Below are 18,538 nucleotides of genomic sequence, written 5' to 3'. Positions count from 1 at the left end.
AGCTCTTTCTTTCTTTCTTTCTTTTTGGAGGTGGGCAATGCTGGGGATTGAACCCTGCAGGGACTTGTGCATGCAAGGCAAGCACTCTACCAGCTGAGCTACATCCACAGCCCTGGGTGTAAGCTCTTTACTAGTAGAGAATGGATTAAATCTTAATTCTTCTTTTTCAGATTCCCTGTGCTGCCACTGAATGGTCCTACCATCCACTGAAATGCTCATTCCAAAAACCTAAAAGTTACCTTTGTACTACTTTCTTCTTAACCTTCAGGATTTGTTTGTGGTAGATTGTTATATTAATGAGCCACAATGATTCACACCTGTTGGTATTCATGCCCTTGTGCAGTCCTCACCCATCTTGGCTCCTGTTTTGGCTAGGTGACTTGCTCTAAGTGAAGGAACATCAGCAAATGTGGTGCGAACAGAGGCTTGATGAGTGGTAGCACATGCAGCTTGTTACCTTCTTACAACCTCATCTAATGCCTCTGGTCCCTTCTTTAAGCCTATCTCTCTTGCCTTCTTCAGATCTCTCTCTCTCTCTCTCTCTCTCTCTCTCTCTCTCTCTCTCTCTCTCTCTCTCTCTCTCTCTCTCTTTTGTACCAGGGATTGAATCCAGGGGTGCTTAACCACTGAGTCATATCCCTGGGCCTTTTAATTTTTGTTTTGAGGGTCTTGCTAAATTGCTTAGGGCTTTGCTAAATTGCTAAGGCTGGCATTGAATTTGTGATCCTCCTGCCTCAGCCTCCCAAGCTGCTGGGATTACAGGTGTGCACTACTGCACCTGGTCTTCAGCTCCTTCTTTGTACTTTCTTTTCCCACCACCCATTTCAGGTCTCGAGTAAGTGTTGTTTTCTCAAGGTAGGCTTCTTTGTTTTAACTAGGTCAGGTCCACCATTATAAGGTCTAATCTGCGTTGGTGGTATAGTGGTGAGCATAGCTGCCTTCCACCATTATAAGGTCTAAAGGCACCCTATATTTGCCCTTCAAAGGGACTAATACGGCTATAATGTTTGAAGGCTGACTTTCCCACTAAACTAACTCTATGAGGGCAGTGGCCATACCTGCCTTATACACCATATGGCTCTAATGCTTAGCAGAGTGCCCTACACATGGTAGCCATTAAATTAATATTTGCTAATAAATTAATAATATTTCCATAATTTCAGGCAAATGATAGGTAATCACCACATTTTAAAATTAATTTACTTTTATCTCCTTATGAGAAATGTTAGGCCTTAGACCTTAGCTTTGCACACAAGGAAATCTACCTGTAGGTTTTCTAAAAAATACAAAGATGAAAGATGATATATCATAAAATCCAAAGTAAAACCCTCACCTGTAAGGAAATACTTAGCGTGAACCATTTAGCAGGAATAGCATAAGAAAGGATTCATAAATGTTCACAATACCATGTAACCGGGTCTGCCCACTGCCATCATCTTTGGCCACCATCTCCATTGACTTATAATCTTCAAAATGGGCTAGTGTCTCATTGGAAGATTTCCATTCTAGCATTAGTGAACTGAAATTATCAAACTTTCTCCTGTGTTGATCAAACACTGCCAGTTCCAGAACTGTGTCTCTCAGGCTTGATACAGGAATCTGCATTAAAATGAAAGGATAATGAAAAAAAAAAACCCACAAAACCAATATCCTAAGAGGTGGTAAGATAACCTTGAAGCTAGAGATCATGTTTCCTCTTATCTTTTTTATTTTATTTATTTGTTTTTTCGTGGTGCTGGGGATTGAACCCAGGGCCTTGAGCCAACACTTTATCTCTGAGCTACAGTACCCAGGTCCTAATCTTTCTAATTTAACATTTTACAAATCTATGGATATTTCGAAAAAAAAAGTATAATAAATACCTGTGTAAAGTTCATTTAGATTCACCAATTCTTTTTTTTTTTTAATTTTTGGTACTGGGATGGTACCCATTAAGCTTTATCCCTAGACCTTTTAATTTATTATTTTGAGATGGGTCTAAGTTATTGAGTCTGGCCTCAAACTTGTTATCTTCCTGCCTCAGCTTCCTGAGTTGCTGGGATTACAGGTGTGTACTAACACACTTGGCTTGATTAACTACTTCTTAACATTTAATTATATTAACTTTTTCTTTCTCTTCCTCTTCTTTTTTAACTTCCATGTATGGGGAGGAAGGCTGTTTTGTTTTGTTTTCTGAGTAATATAGGCATCATGGCACTTTACCCCTAAATATTTCAGTATGAATTTCCTATGAATGAAAATATTTTGCTATGTAAGAGAAAAAAATATTCCCATATGCAAGAATATTAACATTAATTCAATGTCATCAAATTTATAGTTAACATTTTAATTTCCCAAAATGTCCCCTAAAGTGTCTATTAATTCTGTTTTTTGGTTTTGATCTAGAAGTTAATCAAGATGTATATGTTGTATTTGGTTGTTTCTCCCTCTCTTTTTTATTTTTTTGGTGTTGGGGTGGAACTTTGAGACTCACACATGCTAGGCAAACACTCTACCACTGAACTTAATCCTCATCTCTGGTTATTTATCTCTTTTAGTTTCTTTTAATGTAGAAAAATCATATCTTCCAGGCATGGTGGTACACATCTATAATCCCAGTGGCATGGGAGGCTGAAGCAGGAGGATTGCAAGTTCAAAGCCACCCTCAACCACTTAGTGAGGCCTTGTCTCAAAATAAAATATAAAAAATGAGTGGGGGGGCTGGGAATGTGGCTCAAGCGGTAGCGCGCTCACCTGGCATGCGCGGGGTCTCAGCACTACATAAAAATAAATTAAAAGGTGTTGTGTCCACCTAAAACTAAAAAAAAATAAATATTGAAAAAAAATGAGTAGGGATGTGGCTCAGTGATTAAGTGCCCCCTGGTTTCAATCCTGGGTGCCAAAAAAAAAGAAGATACCTCTGCCCTTTTGTGTTGTTTTTCATGACATTGATTTCTTTGGAGTCTAGCCCAGGTTTTTTGTTGAATGTCCTATATTTTGAATTTCTTTGGTTGTTTTCTCATGATTATATTCAGATTAAACTTTGTGGCTGGGGCTGTAGTTCAGCAGCAGAATGCATGCTTAGCATGTGGGAGGTCTTGGGCTCAATTCCCAGCACAAGTAAAAAAAGTATTATTATTATGATTATTTTACAAAATCACCTAATATGTGTTGTATACTTGTTATGCCAGAAAGTGCATTTTGTGTTACACCTGAGCTTTCTCACAGGAAAGCTGATTGTTAGTACCTCCTCTTTACAACTCTGAGAATGGTGATGCCATATTCATAGCTTGAAATTGATCATGATGGGAGTAAGAACATAACAGAAATTAGAAAATATTACAAATCAGGTCCGTTAAACATTATTTAGCACATCATTACACGTAATGTCATATTACTGTTCTATTAGTAATAACAAATCTGATCATCTGCTAATGGTGGTGTTTGCTGCTAGAGATCTCTCTAGTATAAAAGTACAGTTTCCAGAGTTTGGGATGGTACTTTGAAATCTTGAGAATATCCCATTTCCCAACAATTTTTACCTGCTAATTTAAAAATCCATTAAGAATTTTTGCCAGGGCCAATTATTACAATAAGGTTACAAAAAACCAAATCTCTAGCTGGGAGTAGTAGTGCACTCCTGTAATCCCAGCGGCTTGGGAGGCTGAGGCAGGAGGATTGTGAGTTAAAAGCCAGTCTCAGCAACTTTGAAGCCCTAAGCAACTCAGTGAGACCCTGTCTCTAAATAAACTACAAAATAGGGCTGGAGATGTGGCTCAGTGGTCAAGTGCCCCTGCGTTCAATCCCCAGTACCAAAAAGACAAAATTTCTAATTCCATGATTCCTCTTACATAAGCTGGCATTTCTCTGGAAAAGAACATTCCTTTTTTCTTCTCCATCCTTCCCTTTCTTCTTTCATCCTTGATTTATTTCTCCCTCCTTTTTTTCTTTCTCTCTTATTATAATTTTTTTTTTGGGGGGCAGTGTTGGGGACCCAGGGTCAAGCACTCTAGTGAGCTACATTATGGTACTTTCCTTATTATAATTTTAAGCATCTCTATACCATCATGGATTTTATTTTTAACTTGATATTTTTATCATTATCATTTTAATGCTCAAACTGTCTACAGTTTCGTTATCAGGAGCCTTCTCATGTCGCTTCTTTTTGAGAATATACCATTAGTCTTTGAGAAAAATCCTTGCTTCCTAACAGAAGCTGTTTGGGGCTCATGTTGTACTTTCATTATTGAGCTGGAATCAGTTATTTCTCCCAGGTGCTCTGATTTTCTTAGATGAGGAATAATAATTAGAAACAAAAAATGTTGGTTCGTTGATATTGGGGAATAGACCTTTTCATTGTACAGAGATAAGAAATAGAATTTGTTTAAAAAATCATGGGTTACATAGTGGTCTTAAAAACATGGCTACAAACTCTCATTCTTGAGATGCTCAAACTTGGGATTTACTAGTCAAAAACTTTTTTGGGAGGATTGAACCCAGGGGACTAATCATTCCTGCCTCTGCCTTCTGATCTGCTGGGATTACAGGTATGCACCACCATGCCCAGCAAGTCAAAGACTTTTAATCAACTATCTTGTTCAAAGAATGAAAGGAGTCATGTTTAAATAATCAAAAGAAATATAAGAGGGCTGGGGTTGTGGCTCAGCGGTAGAGCAGTCAATCATCTAGCATATGTGAGCCACTGGGTTCAATCCTCAGCACTATATAAAAATAAAATAAAGATATTTAAAAAAAAGAAATATAAGAATGATGTCTCCTTTCATTTTGAATATCACTAAAGGAACAGAAGTTATTAAAAAAAAGAACCAAAATGGGGTTGGGGCTGTAGCTTAGCGGCAGAACACTTGCCTAGCATGCGTGAGACACTGAGTTAGATTCTCAGCACCACATAAAAATAAACAAATAAAATAAAGGCATTCTGTCCACTTACAACTACCAAAACAAACAAAAAACAAATAAAAGAACCAAAAGAAGTTTCTGAAGTTGAAAAGTGCAATAACTAGAATGAAATATTCAATAGACAAATTCCTTCTTCCTTTCTTCCACTACTCCCGTACCAGGGATTGAACTCAGGGGTATTTAACCACTGAGCCACATCCCTAGCCCTTTTTCATATTTTATTTTGAGACAGGGTCTTACTAAATTGTTTAGAGCCTCACTAAATTGCTTGAACTTGTGATCCTCTTGCCTCAGTCTCCCGAGTCACTGGGATTACAGATGTGAGCCATTGCACCCCACCTTACTAGACAAATTCAATTGCAGACTTGAGCAGGCAGAAGAAAGAATCAGAGAACTTGCATACAGCTCAATTGAGACTATCCAGTTTGATGAACAGAAAAGAAAAAAGAATGAAGAAAAATGAACAAGCATCTGAGACCTGTGGGACATCATCTTGTGTATCAATAGCAAAATGGGAGTGCTAGAAAAAGAAATAATGGAGAAAAAGAGGAAGAATGAACATTTGAAGAAATAATGGCTGAAAATCCAACAAACTGATGAATAACACTAAACATTCAAGGAGTTAAAAGAAGCTAGTACATGACTTAGAAAAAAGCTCAAGAATTTCCTTGCATAAATTCAAAGATACCCATATCTAGACATATCATAGTCTGTCCAGTGTTGAAGACACAAACAGAATTGTAAAGCCAAAAGAAAAAGGGATTTATATTTATATGGGATCCTTCAAGGAATTAATAGTTAATCTCTCACCAGAGATCATGAAGGACAGAAAACAGTGAGAGGACATAGTCAAAGTGAAAAAAGACGGCTGGGGTTGTGGCTCAGTGATAGAGTGCTCACTTAGCATGCATGAGGCACTGGGTTCGATCCTCAGCACCATATAAAAATAAAATAAAGAGGGCTGGGGTTGTAGCTCAGTGGTAGAGCGCTCACCTGGCAGGTGTGAGGCACTGGGTTAGCTTCTCAGAACCACATATAAATAAATGAATAAAATAAAGGCCCATCAGCATCTAAAAAAATTAAAAATAAATAAAATAAAGATATTGTGACCACCTAAAACTAAAAAAAATGTATAATGTATAAACAAATATGTGCAAAATATATTTACATATTATATATATATATATATATATATATATATATATATATATATATATATATTTTTTTTTTTTTTTTTTTTTTTAATGACAAAAGAAAAAGACTAGCCAGGCATGGTGGTGCATGCCTACAATCCCAGTGCCTCCGGAAGCTGAGACAGGAGGATTGCAAGTTCAAAGTCAGCTTTAGCAATGGTGAGGCGCTAAGCAACTCAGTGAGACTGCCTCTAAATAAAAAAAAATACAAAATTGGGCTGGGGATGTGCCCCTGAGTTCAATCCCTGGTACCAAAAAAAGAAAGAAAGAAAGAAAAGAAAAAGACTGCAAACCAAGAATTCTTTTCTTTTCCAGTGTGGGTGATCAAACCTAGGGCCTTGTGCATGTTAGGTAAGTGCTCTAACACTGAGTTACATCCTTAGCTCCAACCAAGATTTGTATATTGAGCACAGCAATCCTTTCAAAATGGAAAAGTTAAGATATCCTAAGATCTAATAAAAATGGAGAGGGGCTGGGGATGTGGCTCAAGCAGTGGCGCACTCGCCTGGCATGTGTGCGGCCTGGGTTCGATCATCAGCACCACATACCAACAAAAATGTGTCCGCCAAAAACTAAAAAAATAAATATTAAAATTCTCTCTCTCCTTCCCCCCACCTTTAAAAAAATAAAAAAAAAAATGGATAGAATTTGTTGCTAGCAGAACTGCCCCATGAGAAATGAAAAGGTAATTGGGTATGGTGGCACATGCCTATAATCCCAGTGGCTTGGGAGGCTGAGGCAGGAAGATTCCAAGTTTGATATCCGGCTCATCAACTTATCGAGGCCCTAAGCAACTTAGCAAGACCTTGTATTAAAAGAAAGAATAAGAGGGGCTGGGGTTGTGGTTCAACGGTAGAGCACTCACTTAGCATGTGCGAAGCACTGGGTTTGATTCTCAGCACCACATAAAAATAAATAAAATAAAGGTATGGTGTCCAACTACAACTAAAAAATAAATTTTTTTTTTTTTTTAGAGAGAGTGAGAGAGGAGAGAGAGAGAGAGAATTTTTAATATTTATTTTTTAGTTCTCGGCAGACACAACATCTTTGTTGGTATGTGGTGCTGAGGATCAAACCCGGGCCGCACGCATGCCAGGCGAGCGCGCTACCGCTTGAGCCACATCCCCAGCCCTAAAAAATAAATATTAAAAAAAAGAAAGAATAAGAAAGAATCAGAGAACTTAAAGAGAGATAGAAGAAATGAGTTTTTGTTTGTAATTATTTTTCTCCTAATTTAAAAGACAAATGTATAAAGCAATAGTTATAAATCTGTTGGATGGGCATATGATATATAACTATGTAATCTAACAGTACAAAAAGAGGGGGAAGAAATTGAGCTATACAGGAGTGAAAGTTTTATATATTTCTGAAATTAAGTTGCTCTTATTCCAAACTAGATTGTTTAAGATTAATATGTTAATTGTAATCCTCAAGGAAACAACTAAAAAAAAAAAAACAACCTCAAAATAATATAGCTTCCTAAACAGGCATTCAACAAGGAAAAGATCATATTCAGTTTCAGTAGGAAGACAGTGAAGGCCAAAGACAAGAAAACTAGCCTAATTTGAATCTAGCATCCCTCAGGCTCTTCTTGAGCTGGAGAGGAAGTTGGAACTTTAGGCTCAGCTAAGGAAGCTGAACATAACAACAGTCAAGGAAAATGAAGCTGGTGATGGTCACAAATTGGTTATCATCTTTGTTCTTATTCCTTAACTGAAATCTTTCTAGAAAGTCTAAATCTAACTAGTACATGAATTGGAGAAAAAACTCAGCATGAAGCACATTATCTTTATTTCTCAAAGAAGAATTCTGCCTAAGCTAACTCAAAAAAAAGTCATGCAAAAAATAAGCACAATGTCCCAGCAACTGCATTTTGACTGCTACAATTGATATGATCTTTGAGGACTTAGTCTTCACAAATGAAATTGTGGGCAAGAAAATCTGAGTAAGACTGGATGGTAGCCAGTTCATAAAGGCTTATTTGGACAAAGCACAGCAGAACAATGTGGAGCATGAGGCTGAAACCATTTTTTCTGGTGTGTTATAAGAAGCTCACAGGGCAAGGATATTAATTTTGAATTCACACAGTTTCCGTTATAAACAAACATGACTAAATAAAATATCATTCACACACACACAAAAAAAATACAATAGAAGAACAAGAAAGTTAAAATGGTACACTGTAAAATATCTACCACAAAAGGAGGATGAAATGGAGAAATAAAGGAACAAAACAGATACATGACAGAGAAAACAAGCAGCACAATGGCAGAGATGACTCCCACCTTGTCAGTAACTGCACTAAATGTAAGTAAGTTACACATGCCGATAAAAAGTCCAGGATTAGCATAATGGATAAAAAGTATGATCCAGTTATATGTTGTCTACAAGAGAAAAGTAAAGGTTAAAAGTACAAGTTTAAGGAAAAAAAATATATTTTGCAAACAGTAATTAAAAAAAGAGCTGGAGTATTTATATTAATATCAGAAAAGTAGTCTTTAAAACAAAAAAAAAAAATGTTACTAGAGAAAAGGAAGGACATTTTAGAATGATAAAAAAACTTGTTCCAACTGAGTGGTTTTTGTTTCCAGTTCCTGCTGGGTTATCACTAAACACTTAGGCTTTTTTTTTTTTTTTTTTTTTAAGAGAGAGAGAGAGAGAGAGAGAGAGAGAGAGAGAGAGAGAGAGAGAGAGAGAGAGAGAGAGAATTTTAATATTTATTTTTAGTTCTCGGCAGACACAACATCTTTGTTGGTATGTGGTGCTGAGGATCGAACCTGGGCCGCACGCATGCCAGGCGAGCGCGCTACCGCTTGAGCCACATCCCCAGCCCCGGCTTTTTTTTTTAATATTTATTTTTTGGGGTAGATGGACACAACACAATGCATTTTATTTTACTTTTTTTATGTGGTTGGTACTGAGGATAGAACCCAGCACCTCACACGTGTTAGGTGAATGCTCTACCGCTAAGCCACAACCCCAGCCACTCACTAGGTCTTTCTTGAGCAGTTGGATTGAATTTTTACTCATGGTGGGCCTCTTGGGTCACACCTGAGTTTATGCTAATGATCATTCAGGATGAAGACTGATCAAAACAGAAGAACAATGTGATTAGAAGGATGGTGCTTTGACTCAGGTAATATCAGCCTAATCTCCAGAGAGAAAAGAGGCTTTGGAGATTGAATACAGTCACATCGACAATGATTTCATCAATCATGCTTACATAATGGAATCCCATTAAAAAACCTGGACACCAAAGCTTGGTAGAACTTCCTGATTGGTAAATACACTGATAACTTCTACCTGATATATTCTCACCAGATCCTAATTTGATGGGTAGAGGGCACAGACAATTCGGTCTAGGACCCTCCCAGACCTCTCCCATTTTGTTGATAACAGCTTCATTTCCTTTATAATAAAACTGTAACTGTGAATAATTCTTTTGTTCTCGTTGTTGTTTTCTGGTGCTGAGGATTGAATCTAGTGCCGACCCATGCTAAAGCACTGTAGAACTGAGGTACATCCCCAGCCCTTTAGTAATTTTTTTTAAGAGGGAGGGAGGGAGGGAGAGGGGGAGGGGAGAGAGAGAGAGAGAGAGAGAGAGAGAGAGAGAGAGAGAGAGAGAGAGAGAGAGAATTTTTTAATATTTATTTTTTAGTTTTAGGTGGACACAGCATCTTTATTTTATTTTTATGTGGTGCTGAGGATCAAACCCAGTGCCCAGCGCTTGCCAAGTGGATGTACCGCTCGAGCCACATCTCCAGCCCCCTTAGTAAGTAATTTTAATAAATCATCAAATCGTTTGTCAGGAGTAAAGGTGGACTATAAGCCCCTCAAATTGTGGCTATTGTCTGAAGTGAGAGCAGTCTTTCTGGGGACTGTGTCTTAAAACTGTAGAGCCTGAGCTAACTCTGCATAAATACAAATCAAAACTATTCTAAGATTCCATCTCACTCCAGTCAGAATGGCACTTATCAGAATACAAGCAACAATAAGTGTTGTCAAGGATGTGGGGAAAAGGCACACTCATACATTGCTGGTGGGACTGCAAATTGGTGCAACCACTATGGAAAGCAGTATGGAGATTCCTCAGAAAACTGGGAATGGAACCACCATTTCACACCCAGCTCTCCCACTCCTTGGTTTATACCCAAAGGACTTAAAATCAGCATACTATAGTGACATAGCCACATCAATGTTTATAGCAGTCAACTCACAATTGCTAACTATGGAAACAACCTAGGTGTCCTTCAACAAATGAATAGATAAGAAAATGTGGTATACATACACAATGGAATATCAGCCTTAATGAAGAATGAAATTTGCTGGTAAATGAACAGAGCTGGAGAATATCATGCTAAGCAAGAGAAGCAATCCCAAGAAACAAAGACTGAATGTTTTCTCTCATATTCAGATGTTAATTCACAATAAGTGGGGGGCTATGGAAGAACAGAGTTACTTTGGATTAGCAGAGAGGAGTGAAGGGAGGGGAGGAGTATGGGGGTAAGAAGGTAAGTAAAATGAATCTGATGTTATTATGTATATATGACTACATGATCGGTGTGATTCTACATCATGTACAACCAGCAGAATGGGAAATTATACTCCATTTATGTATGATGTGTCAAAATGCACTCTACTGTCAAGTGTAACTGACTATTTAGAACAATAACAAAAGAACTGTACTATAGTATAACAAAAGGATCAATCTATTTTTTTTTTGAGAATTTTTAATATTTATTTCTCGGCGGACACAACATCTTTGTTGGTATGTGGTGCTGAGGATCGAACCCGGGCTGCACGCATGCCAGGCGAGCGCGCTACCGCTTGAGCCACATCCCCAGCCCCAAGGATCAATCTATTAAAAATATGTAACAATTATAAATGTATATGGACTTAACAACAGGGTTCAAAAATACCTTAAGCAAAAAGTGACAAAACTGAAGGGAGAAATAAAGAAAAAGAGGAAGAATGAATATCTGAAGAAATAATGGGGGTTGGGGTTGTAGCTCAGCAGTAGATTGCTTGCCTCACAAGTGTGAGGCACTGGATTCGATCCTCAGTACCACATAAAAATAAATAAAATAAATAAAGTAGAGACATTGTGTCCACCTTAAAAAAAAAAAAAGAAAGAAAGAATGGCTGAAAACAAACTGATGAGAAACAATGAACATTCAAGAAGCTCAAAGAACTTCTGGCACAAATAAATTTGACAAGATCCACATCTAGACATGTCATATCTGTCCAATAATGGACAGGAGATCAAAAGACTTAAACAGCACTATAAGCCAACTAGACCTAACAGATATCTGTTATTTGCAAGGACAGCAGGATACACTTTTTTTGGGAGGAGGTACTAGGGATTGAACCCAGGGTGGAGCCACATCCCTGGTCCTTTTTTAAAAAATATTTTATTTAGTTTTATTTAGAGACAGGGTCTCATTGAGTTGCTAAGGGACTCCGTAAGTTGCTGAGGCTGGCTTTGAACTTGCAATCGTCCTGCCTCAGCCCCCTGAGCTGCTGCGATTACAGGACTGCACCACCACACCCAGCTAGGATGCACTCTTCTTTCTTTTTTTCTTTAAATTGTTTTCTTTGTAGTTGTAGATGGACAGAATGACTTTATCTTATTTGTTTATTTTTTTATGTGGTGCTAAGGATCAAACCCAGTTCCTCACACATGCTAGGCAAGAGCTCTGCCACTGAGCTACAGCCCCTGCCCTAGGATACACTCTTCTTAAGAACACATGGAACATCATCTAGCATAGGCCATGTGTTTGAACAGAAGTCTCAGTAAAAATACTTGAATCAGAAAGTTGTTCTTGAATAACAACGGAATGAAATTAGGACTCAATAACTGAATATTTGTGATATTCAAAAAGTGTGTGGAACTTAAAACACTCCTGAATGGGTCAAAGAAGAAATTATGAATTAGAAAATGTTTTGAGCCAGATGTGGTAGCAAAGGGCCTTAATTTGAGAAGTTCAGGAGGCTGCAGCAGGAAGTTTGTGAGTTCAAAGCCAGCCTCAGGGACTTAGCTAGGCCCTTAGCAACTTAGTGAGAACCTGTCTCTAAATAAAACACAAATCAAGGCCGGGGATGTGGCTCAGTGGTTAAATTCCGGTGGGTTCAATCCCTGGTACCAAAAAAAAAAAAAAGTTTTGACATGAATAAAAAGAAAATACCAGACACAGTGATGCATGCCTGAAATCTCAGCTACTTGTGAAAGTGAGGAAGGAGGACTGCATTAAGAGTGGCATAGAGGGTTGGGGATGTGGCTCTGTGGTTAAATGCCCTGGGTTCAATCCTTGGTACCAAAAAAAAAAAAGAAAAGAAAAAAGAAAAAAAAAAAAAGAAAAGAGCTGGAGAACAGGTACCCAGTGAAGTGGGAGAATGAGGGAATGTACTGAGGTTTAATATAAATATATATAAAGTTAATCAGAATTTAGCTAAACCACAAAATGCATAGGTGACTGTGACTATTAGGAGAAGTACTCTGCTTTTCTCAGTTTAGGAGCAGAGAACTGTGGTGGTGGTGGTGGGGGAACCATCTTTTGGAGTCATGCCTAAACTTGAACCTTAGGAAAACATAATCCCCTGCATCTTCATCTCCCCTGAAGATTGCTGCAAAGTGCTATAGACAATGACCTGGTAGCAATCCATCTGAATAATTTACACAATGAAATCACTGTAATCTGGATATTCTAGTCTAAATCTGGTGAAACCCACAGGCCAGCAGCAGGGACAGACGGGGCTGGGCTCACTCTCTGAACACCAAGGACTCTCAGGTGCAAAAGAAGCACCCCACCTATGCCAGAAAGGGTTCAATCTGTTGGGTGGGGGATATCCCTCTACAATACAAATGGGCCCACTGGTTTCCTGGCCAGCAGTGGAATTCCCAGAGTCACTATGTCCATGTGAAGGGAGGGTGGGGTGAAGTATTTGCAATTAACTCTAGACCTGTGGTGATTCTCTCTGCACACCAAGAAATCCCTGAGAGCACAAAATGGCTACCAGAGTGGGACAGGGATCTGACTACCAGGCTGGGGAAACGTGATTCCAGTGGAGCACTCTGGCTCATAGGCCCACACCAGAAGATGCAGAGCTGCCTAAGTTCACTCTGGAGGAGGGGGGCATGGAGAAGACTGCATGAATAGACTAGGTGGCTGAACTCCATGTTGTTTTTGGAAGCCAGAGACTGACTGAGAGATTCTCCAGCCCAGTGCAGTCAGCTGCCTTCAGTCCTACAGCCAGCCAGGGTATATGCAGCCAGCTTGGGCATTGGCCAGGCCTCTAATGACTGAGGATTTCAGAACTTAAAGCACCTGGAAGAAGTATCTTCATGCTAAATCTTGGCAAGAGGACTTCTGGTCTTTTTTCATATCTGTTTTTTATTTCACTTGTGTGGTATTCTATGTTGGTTTGTTTGGCTTACATCACTACTTGTTATTTCATGTTTTTATATAATATTAGGTATTTCTGATAACTCAATTAGATTTTTCTCTTTTTTCTTATCTCTCATTTTTAGTCTCTTTCCTTTCTTTCTCTTCTCATTTTTCTTCTGTTTCTCTTCCCTCTCCTACACTGTTTTTTAATCTCCCTGTCCCTTCTTTCCCTTTTCTATTTTCTATATAGTTTATATTAATTTTATTTTCTTTAGTACATAATTTTTCATCCTATTCTATATAATCAGTTCCCCTTTCTTCTTTTGTTTGATGAAGGCACAGAGAATATTTTTCATCAAGTTTTTTTTTCTTTCTTTCTTTCTTTCTTTGAACTGGGAATTGAACCCAGGGGTGCTTTCTACCACTGAACTAGGTCTCCATTCCTTTTTCTTTTTTATTTTGAAACAAGGTTTCACCAAGTTGTTCAGGGACTTATGCTAAGTTGCTAAGGCTGGCCTTAAACTTATGATCCTCCTGCCTCAGTCTCCTGATTCACCTGGTTTACCTGTGTGTGCCACCACACCCAGCTACAACAAGTTTTTAATGTGTCTCTGTGTGTGTGTGTGTGTGTGTAATTAATTTTTAAAATTTATATATGACAGATATATATTGATATTATTTTTTTCTTTAAAGCTATAGCTATTACTGGTGGTTACTCTCTCCTCTCAAAACTGAGTTGGATTAAGCATAGCATTTATAGCACTTTAACATTCTGAGTAGGTGCTTTAGGGCTTAGATAAAGCCTTAGACTGGGGCCCATCATAAACAGAAATCAGCTCACAAAAAAAGACCCTCAAATAACAATGGTAAAGATTTTTATCCGAAAAGAAGTGCAAATTTCAACACAGAAACACAGATAACATGAGAAAGCAAGGAAATAATATTCCTCCAAAAGTTCAAAACTCCCCAATTACTGAATCCATAGCTACTAAAGTGAAGGAAATGTTAAAGAATTTTAAAATTTGATAGTTCAAGTGATCAATGAAATAAAAGAAGAACTAAGTAGTGAATTAAGGAACATAACATAGGATATGAAAGAACATTTCATTAAAGAGAGAGTCTGAAAAAGAACCAAACAGAAATCTTAGAAATGATAGGCACAATAAGTCAAATAAAAAACCCAGTGAAAAATTTCTCGAATAGACTAGATGAAGCAGAAGAAAAAATATCAGGGCTTAAGGACAAGGTGGGTGAACTATAACATTCAGACAATAATAAAAAAAAATAGAAATAAAAAGAAACTACAAATAGATCTCTGGGACAATATTAAAAGACAAAATTTAGGACTCTAAAGTCTCAGCCAGGGACTGGGCCTGTGGCTCAGGGATGAATATCTCTACCATTGTTTTATTTTTATAAAAAATAAGTAAACAAAATAAAGGGATGCTATCCATTTATAACTACAAAATTTTTTTTAAGTTAAAAAAAAATAAAGTCTCAACCAGGCACCATGGCACATGCCTATAATCCCAGCTACTCAGGAAACTGAGGCAGGGAGATCACAAGTTTGAGGCCAACCTCAGCAATTTAGCAAGACCCTGTCTCAAAATAAAAAATAAAAGGGCTGGGGATGTAGCTCAGTGATAAGGTACCCCTGGGTACCTAGTACCCTAAAAAACAAAACCAAAAAAAAAAAAACCAACCTTTTAGATCTCAAGAAAGGAATGAAGATGACAGCTAATGGCACAGAAAACTTATTCAGTGAATTAGCAAAACAAAAAACAAAAAAATCCCCACAAAACTCTAATCTTGTAAATACTTGTGAATAAGATGAACCTGCAACATACTGTTAGCATTTGTAACTACAAATACAGATGATCAAAAAAGAGCCGCTCTATGATATGATAGTCAAAATGCCAATAATTCAGAATAAAGAAAGAATTTTAACAGCTGCAAGGGAAAAGCTCCAAGGGACTTATACAAGCAAACCTACCAGAACAGCACCAGATTTCTCAAAAGAAAATCAAGGATAGGAGAGCATGGAATGATATATTTCAAGCCCTGAAAGAAAATAACTGTCAACTAGATCACAATATTCAGCAAAGCTGTCCTTCAGAATTGGAGAAAAAACAAAAACTTTCCAAGAGATAAGCATCAACTAAAGGAATTCTGATTAAGACGGCACTGCAAAAGATATTTAAAGGAATCCTACACAGAGAAGAAGATAAAAACGACCAAAAGAGCACAAAAAAGAAATATAATTAGAAGAGCAGATAAGCAAATGAGAGTCAGAAATGAACCAGACATTAGAAATAAAACAAAATGACAGGAAAGAATACATACATCTCTATAATAATGTTGAATATAAATGATCTTAATTCTCTAAATAAAGACATAAACTCAGCTGGGTACTGTGGTGCATATCAGTGGCTTGGGAGAAGGCAGAGGATCACGAGTTCAAAGCCAGCTTCAGCAATGGCAAGGCACTGAGCAACTCAGTGAGACCCTGTCTCTAAATAAAATCCAAAATGGGCTGGGTGATCAGGAGCCATCATGTCACAAGTTATAAAGGATTCATTTCTGTTTTCTGTGAAATATTACGATTTCTATTTAGCCTGGCCATGTTTTGATGTTTAAACTTGCTTGGAATGCCTGTCAGTGCCTTGAACTCACCCATGCCTGGCTTTCCCTGACCAGATAACGACCCTCTCTGAAACTTTAGTGGGGCCTCATAAATTCTGATGTTGGGATCTAATTTTACTCCCTAAGTGCTGAATTTAGACCATTAACCTGCTTTTGTGTTATACTTGTCAAAATTCTGATATCTGTAAGTTCTCAAGACACCCCCCTTTTTTACAACTTTCCGTGCTATAAAGCTGCATTCCTAGAGAGCTGCAATGCTGTGAGTGAGCCCCGGCCGTTTGGATTTACGAGCTTGCTTTAGTTTGACTTGAATTGGAGTTGGTGGTCTTTTCTTTGCATCGTGGTTTAACACAGGGGAGGTGGCTCAGTGGTTGAGAACCCCTGAGTTCAATCCCCAGCACCAAAAACAAATAAAACAAACAAACAAAAAAAGACATAAACTGGCAGATTGATTAGAAAACAAGGCCCAAGTACATATTGTGTTAAGAAGCACTCTTCACCAGCAAGACATTCACAGATTGAGAGGATAGAAAACAATAGTCCGTGCAAACGGAACCCAAAAATGGTAGTAGAAGTAGCTATTCTTGTATTGGACAGGCAGACCTCAAGCCAAAATTAGTTAGAAGAGACAAAGAAGGTCACTGTGTATTGGTAAGGGGAATAATCTGACAAGAAGACATAATGATTGTAAAGATTTATGCCCCAAATGTCAGTGTACCCAATTTCATAAAAAACCAACCACTTGATAAAGGGACAGATGGGCCCCAGTACAATAATAGTGGGTGACTTCAATTTACCACTTACTAATAAATCATACAGACATAAAATCAACAAAGATACAACAGAGTTAGACTATACTTTAGATCAAAATGGATTTAATAGATATCTATGGAATATTTAATGCCACAACAGCTGAATACATTTTCTTTTCAGCTGTTTATGGAACTTTCTCCAAAATAAATTACACATTAGACATTAAGCACATCTTGGCAAATACAAAAAAAAATTAGATAATTCCTTGAATTTTGTCAGATTGTAATGAAATTTTTTTGAAACCAACAGCAAGAAAAAAGTATAGAAACTATACAAACACAGGGAGATTGAACGATATATTTTCGTTTTTTGCACTAGGGGTTAAACCCAGGGACATTTTACCATTGAGCTACATCATCCCCAGTCCTTTGGATTATTTATTTTGAGAGAGGGTTTTTTTTTTTTAATTTTTAAATATTTATTTATTTCTTCTTAGTTCTCGGTGGACACAACATCTTCCTTTGTATGTGGTGCTGAGGATCGAATCCGGGCTGCACGCACGCTAGGCGAGCGCGCTACCGCTTGAGCCACATCCCCAGCCCCTTGAGACAGGGTTTCACTAAATTGCAGGTGACCTTGAATTTGCGATCCTCCTGCCTTAGCCTCCCAAGTAGCTGGGATTACAGTGTGCACCACTGCTCTCAAGCCAAAAATTACACTTTTGAATGATGAGTATGTCATTGAAGAGCTTAAGGGAGAGATTTAAAAATTCTTAGGCTGGGCATAGTGGCAGACACCTGTAGTCCCAGCGACTCAAGAGGCCTAGGCTGAAGGATCACAAGTTCAAGGCTAGCCTCAGAAACTTAGCAAGGCCCTAGCAATTTAGCAAGACCCTGTCTCAAAAGGAAAAATAAAAAGGGCTGAGGATGTGACTCTTTGGTAAAATGCCTCTGGATTCAATTCTTAGTACCTACATAAGTACATAAATGTATAAATTTGAGCAAACTGAATTTAGGAGTATATAAAAAGGTTTATATACCATAACCAAGTAGAATTTATCCAAAGAATATAAAGTTGGTTCAACATATGAAAATAAATCCATATACTATACCAAATTAATACAGGAAAAAACAGATGCAGAAAGAACATTTGACAAAATGTAATACTCTTGTTTTATTTTTTGGTGCTAGGGATCGAACCCAGGACCTTGTGCATGCAAGGCAAGCACTCTATCAACTGAGCTATATCCTCAGCCCCCAACACTCTTTAATGATCAAAAAAATTCAACAAATTAAAAAGTAACTTTCTCAGCCTAGAAAGGTCATCTGTGAAAAACCCACATCCAATATCAGATTTAATGGTCTAGACTGGAAGTTTTCCCCATAAGATTAGAAAAAGTATAAGGATATCTATTCTCACTACTTCTCCTGAACATTATACTGGAGGGTTCTAGTCAGGGCAACTAGGCAAGAAAATGATAGAGGCATCCAGATTACAGATGAAGAAGTATAACCATCTCTATTTTCAGATGACATGGTTTTATATATAGAAATCTGTAAGGAATCCAACAACAACAACAACAACAACAACAAAACTATTAGAATTAATAAATGAGTGCAACAATATTGCAGATACAAAATCAATACGTAAAAGGCAATTGTATTT

The 18,538-nt window shown here is 37.7% G+C and overlaps 1 protein-coding gene and 1 pseudogene across 1 annotated transcript in view; one reads left to right on the top strand and one right to left on the bottom strand.

The window, feature by feature from the left end:
* Nucleotides 1-18,538, bottom strand: part of Nup210l (nucleoporin 210 like) — a 119,178-nt gene that overhangs the window by 39,383 nt on the left and 61,257 nt on the right. Inside the window, exon 17 of the mRNA XM_026412995.2 lies at nt 1,407-1,599. Coding sequence (XP_026268780.2) covers nt 1,407-1,599 — 193 coding nt within the window. The remainder of the gene's footprint in view (nt 1-1,406; nt 1,600-18,538) is intronic.
* LOC113199825 (small ribosomal subunit protein eS7 pseudogene) lies at nt 7,656-8,192 on the top strand (annotated as a pseudogene).

The sequence above is a fragment of the Urocitellus parryii genome, chromosome 11 (genome assembly GCF_045843805.1).
Source record: "Urocitellus parryii isolate mUroPar1 chromosome 11, mUroPar1.hap1, whole genome shotgun sequence".
In the NCBI taxonomy this organism is placed as follows: Eukaryota; Metazoa; Chordata; class Mammalia; order Rodentia; family Sciuridae; genus Urocitellus; species Urocitellus parryii.
This window is presented reverse-complemented; position numbering and strand designations above follow the sequence as displayed.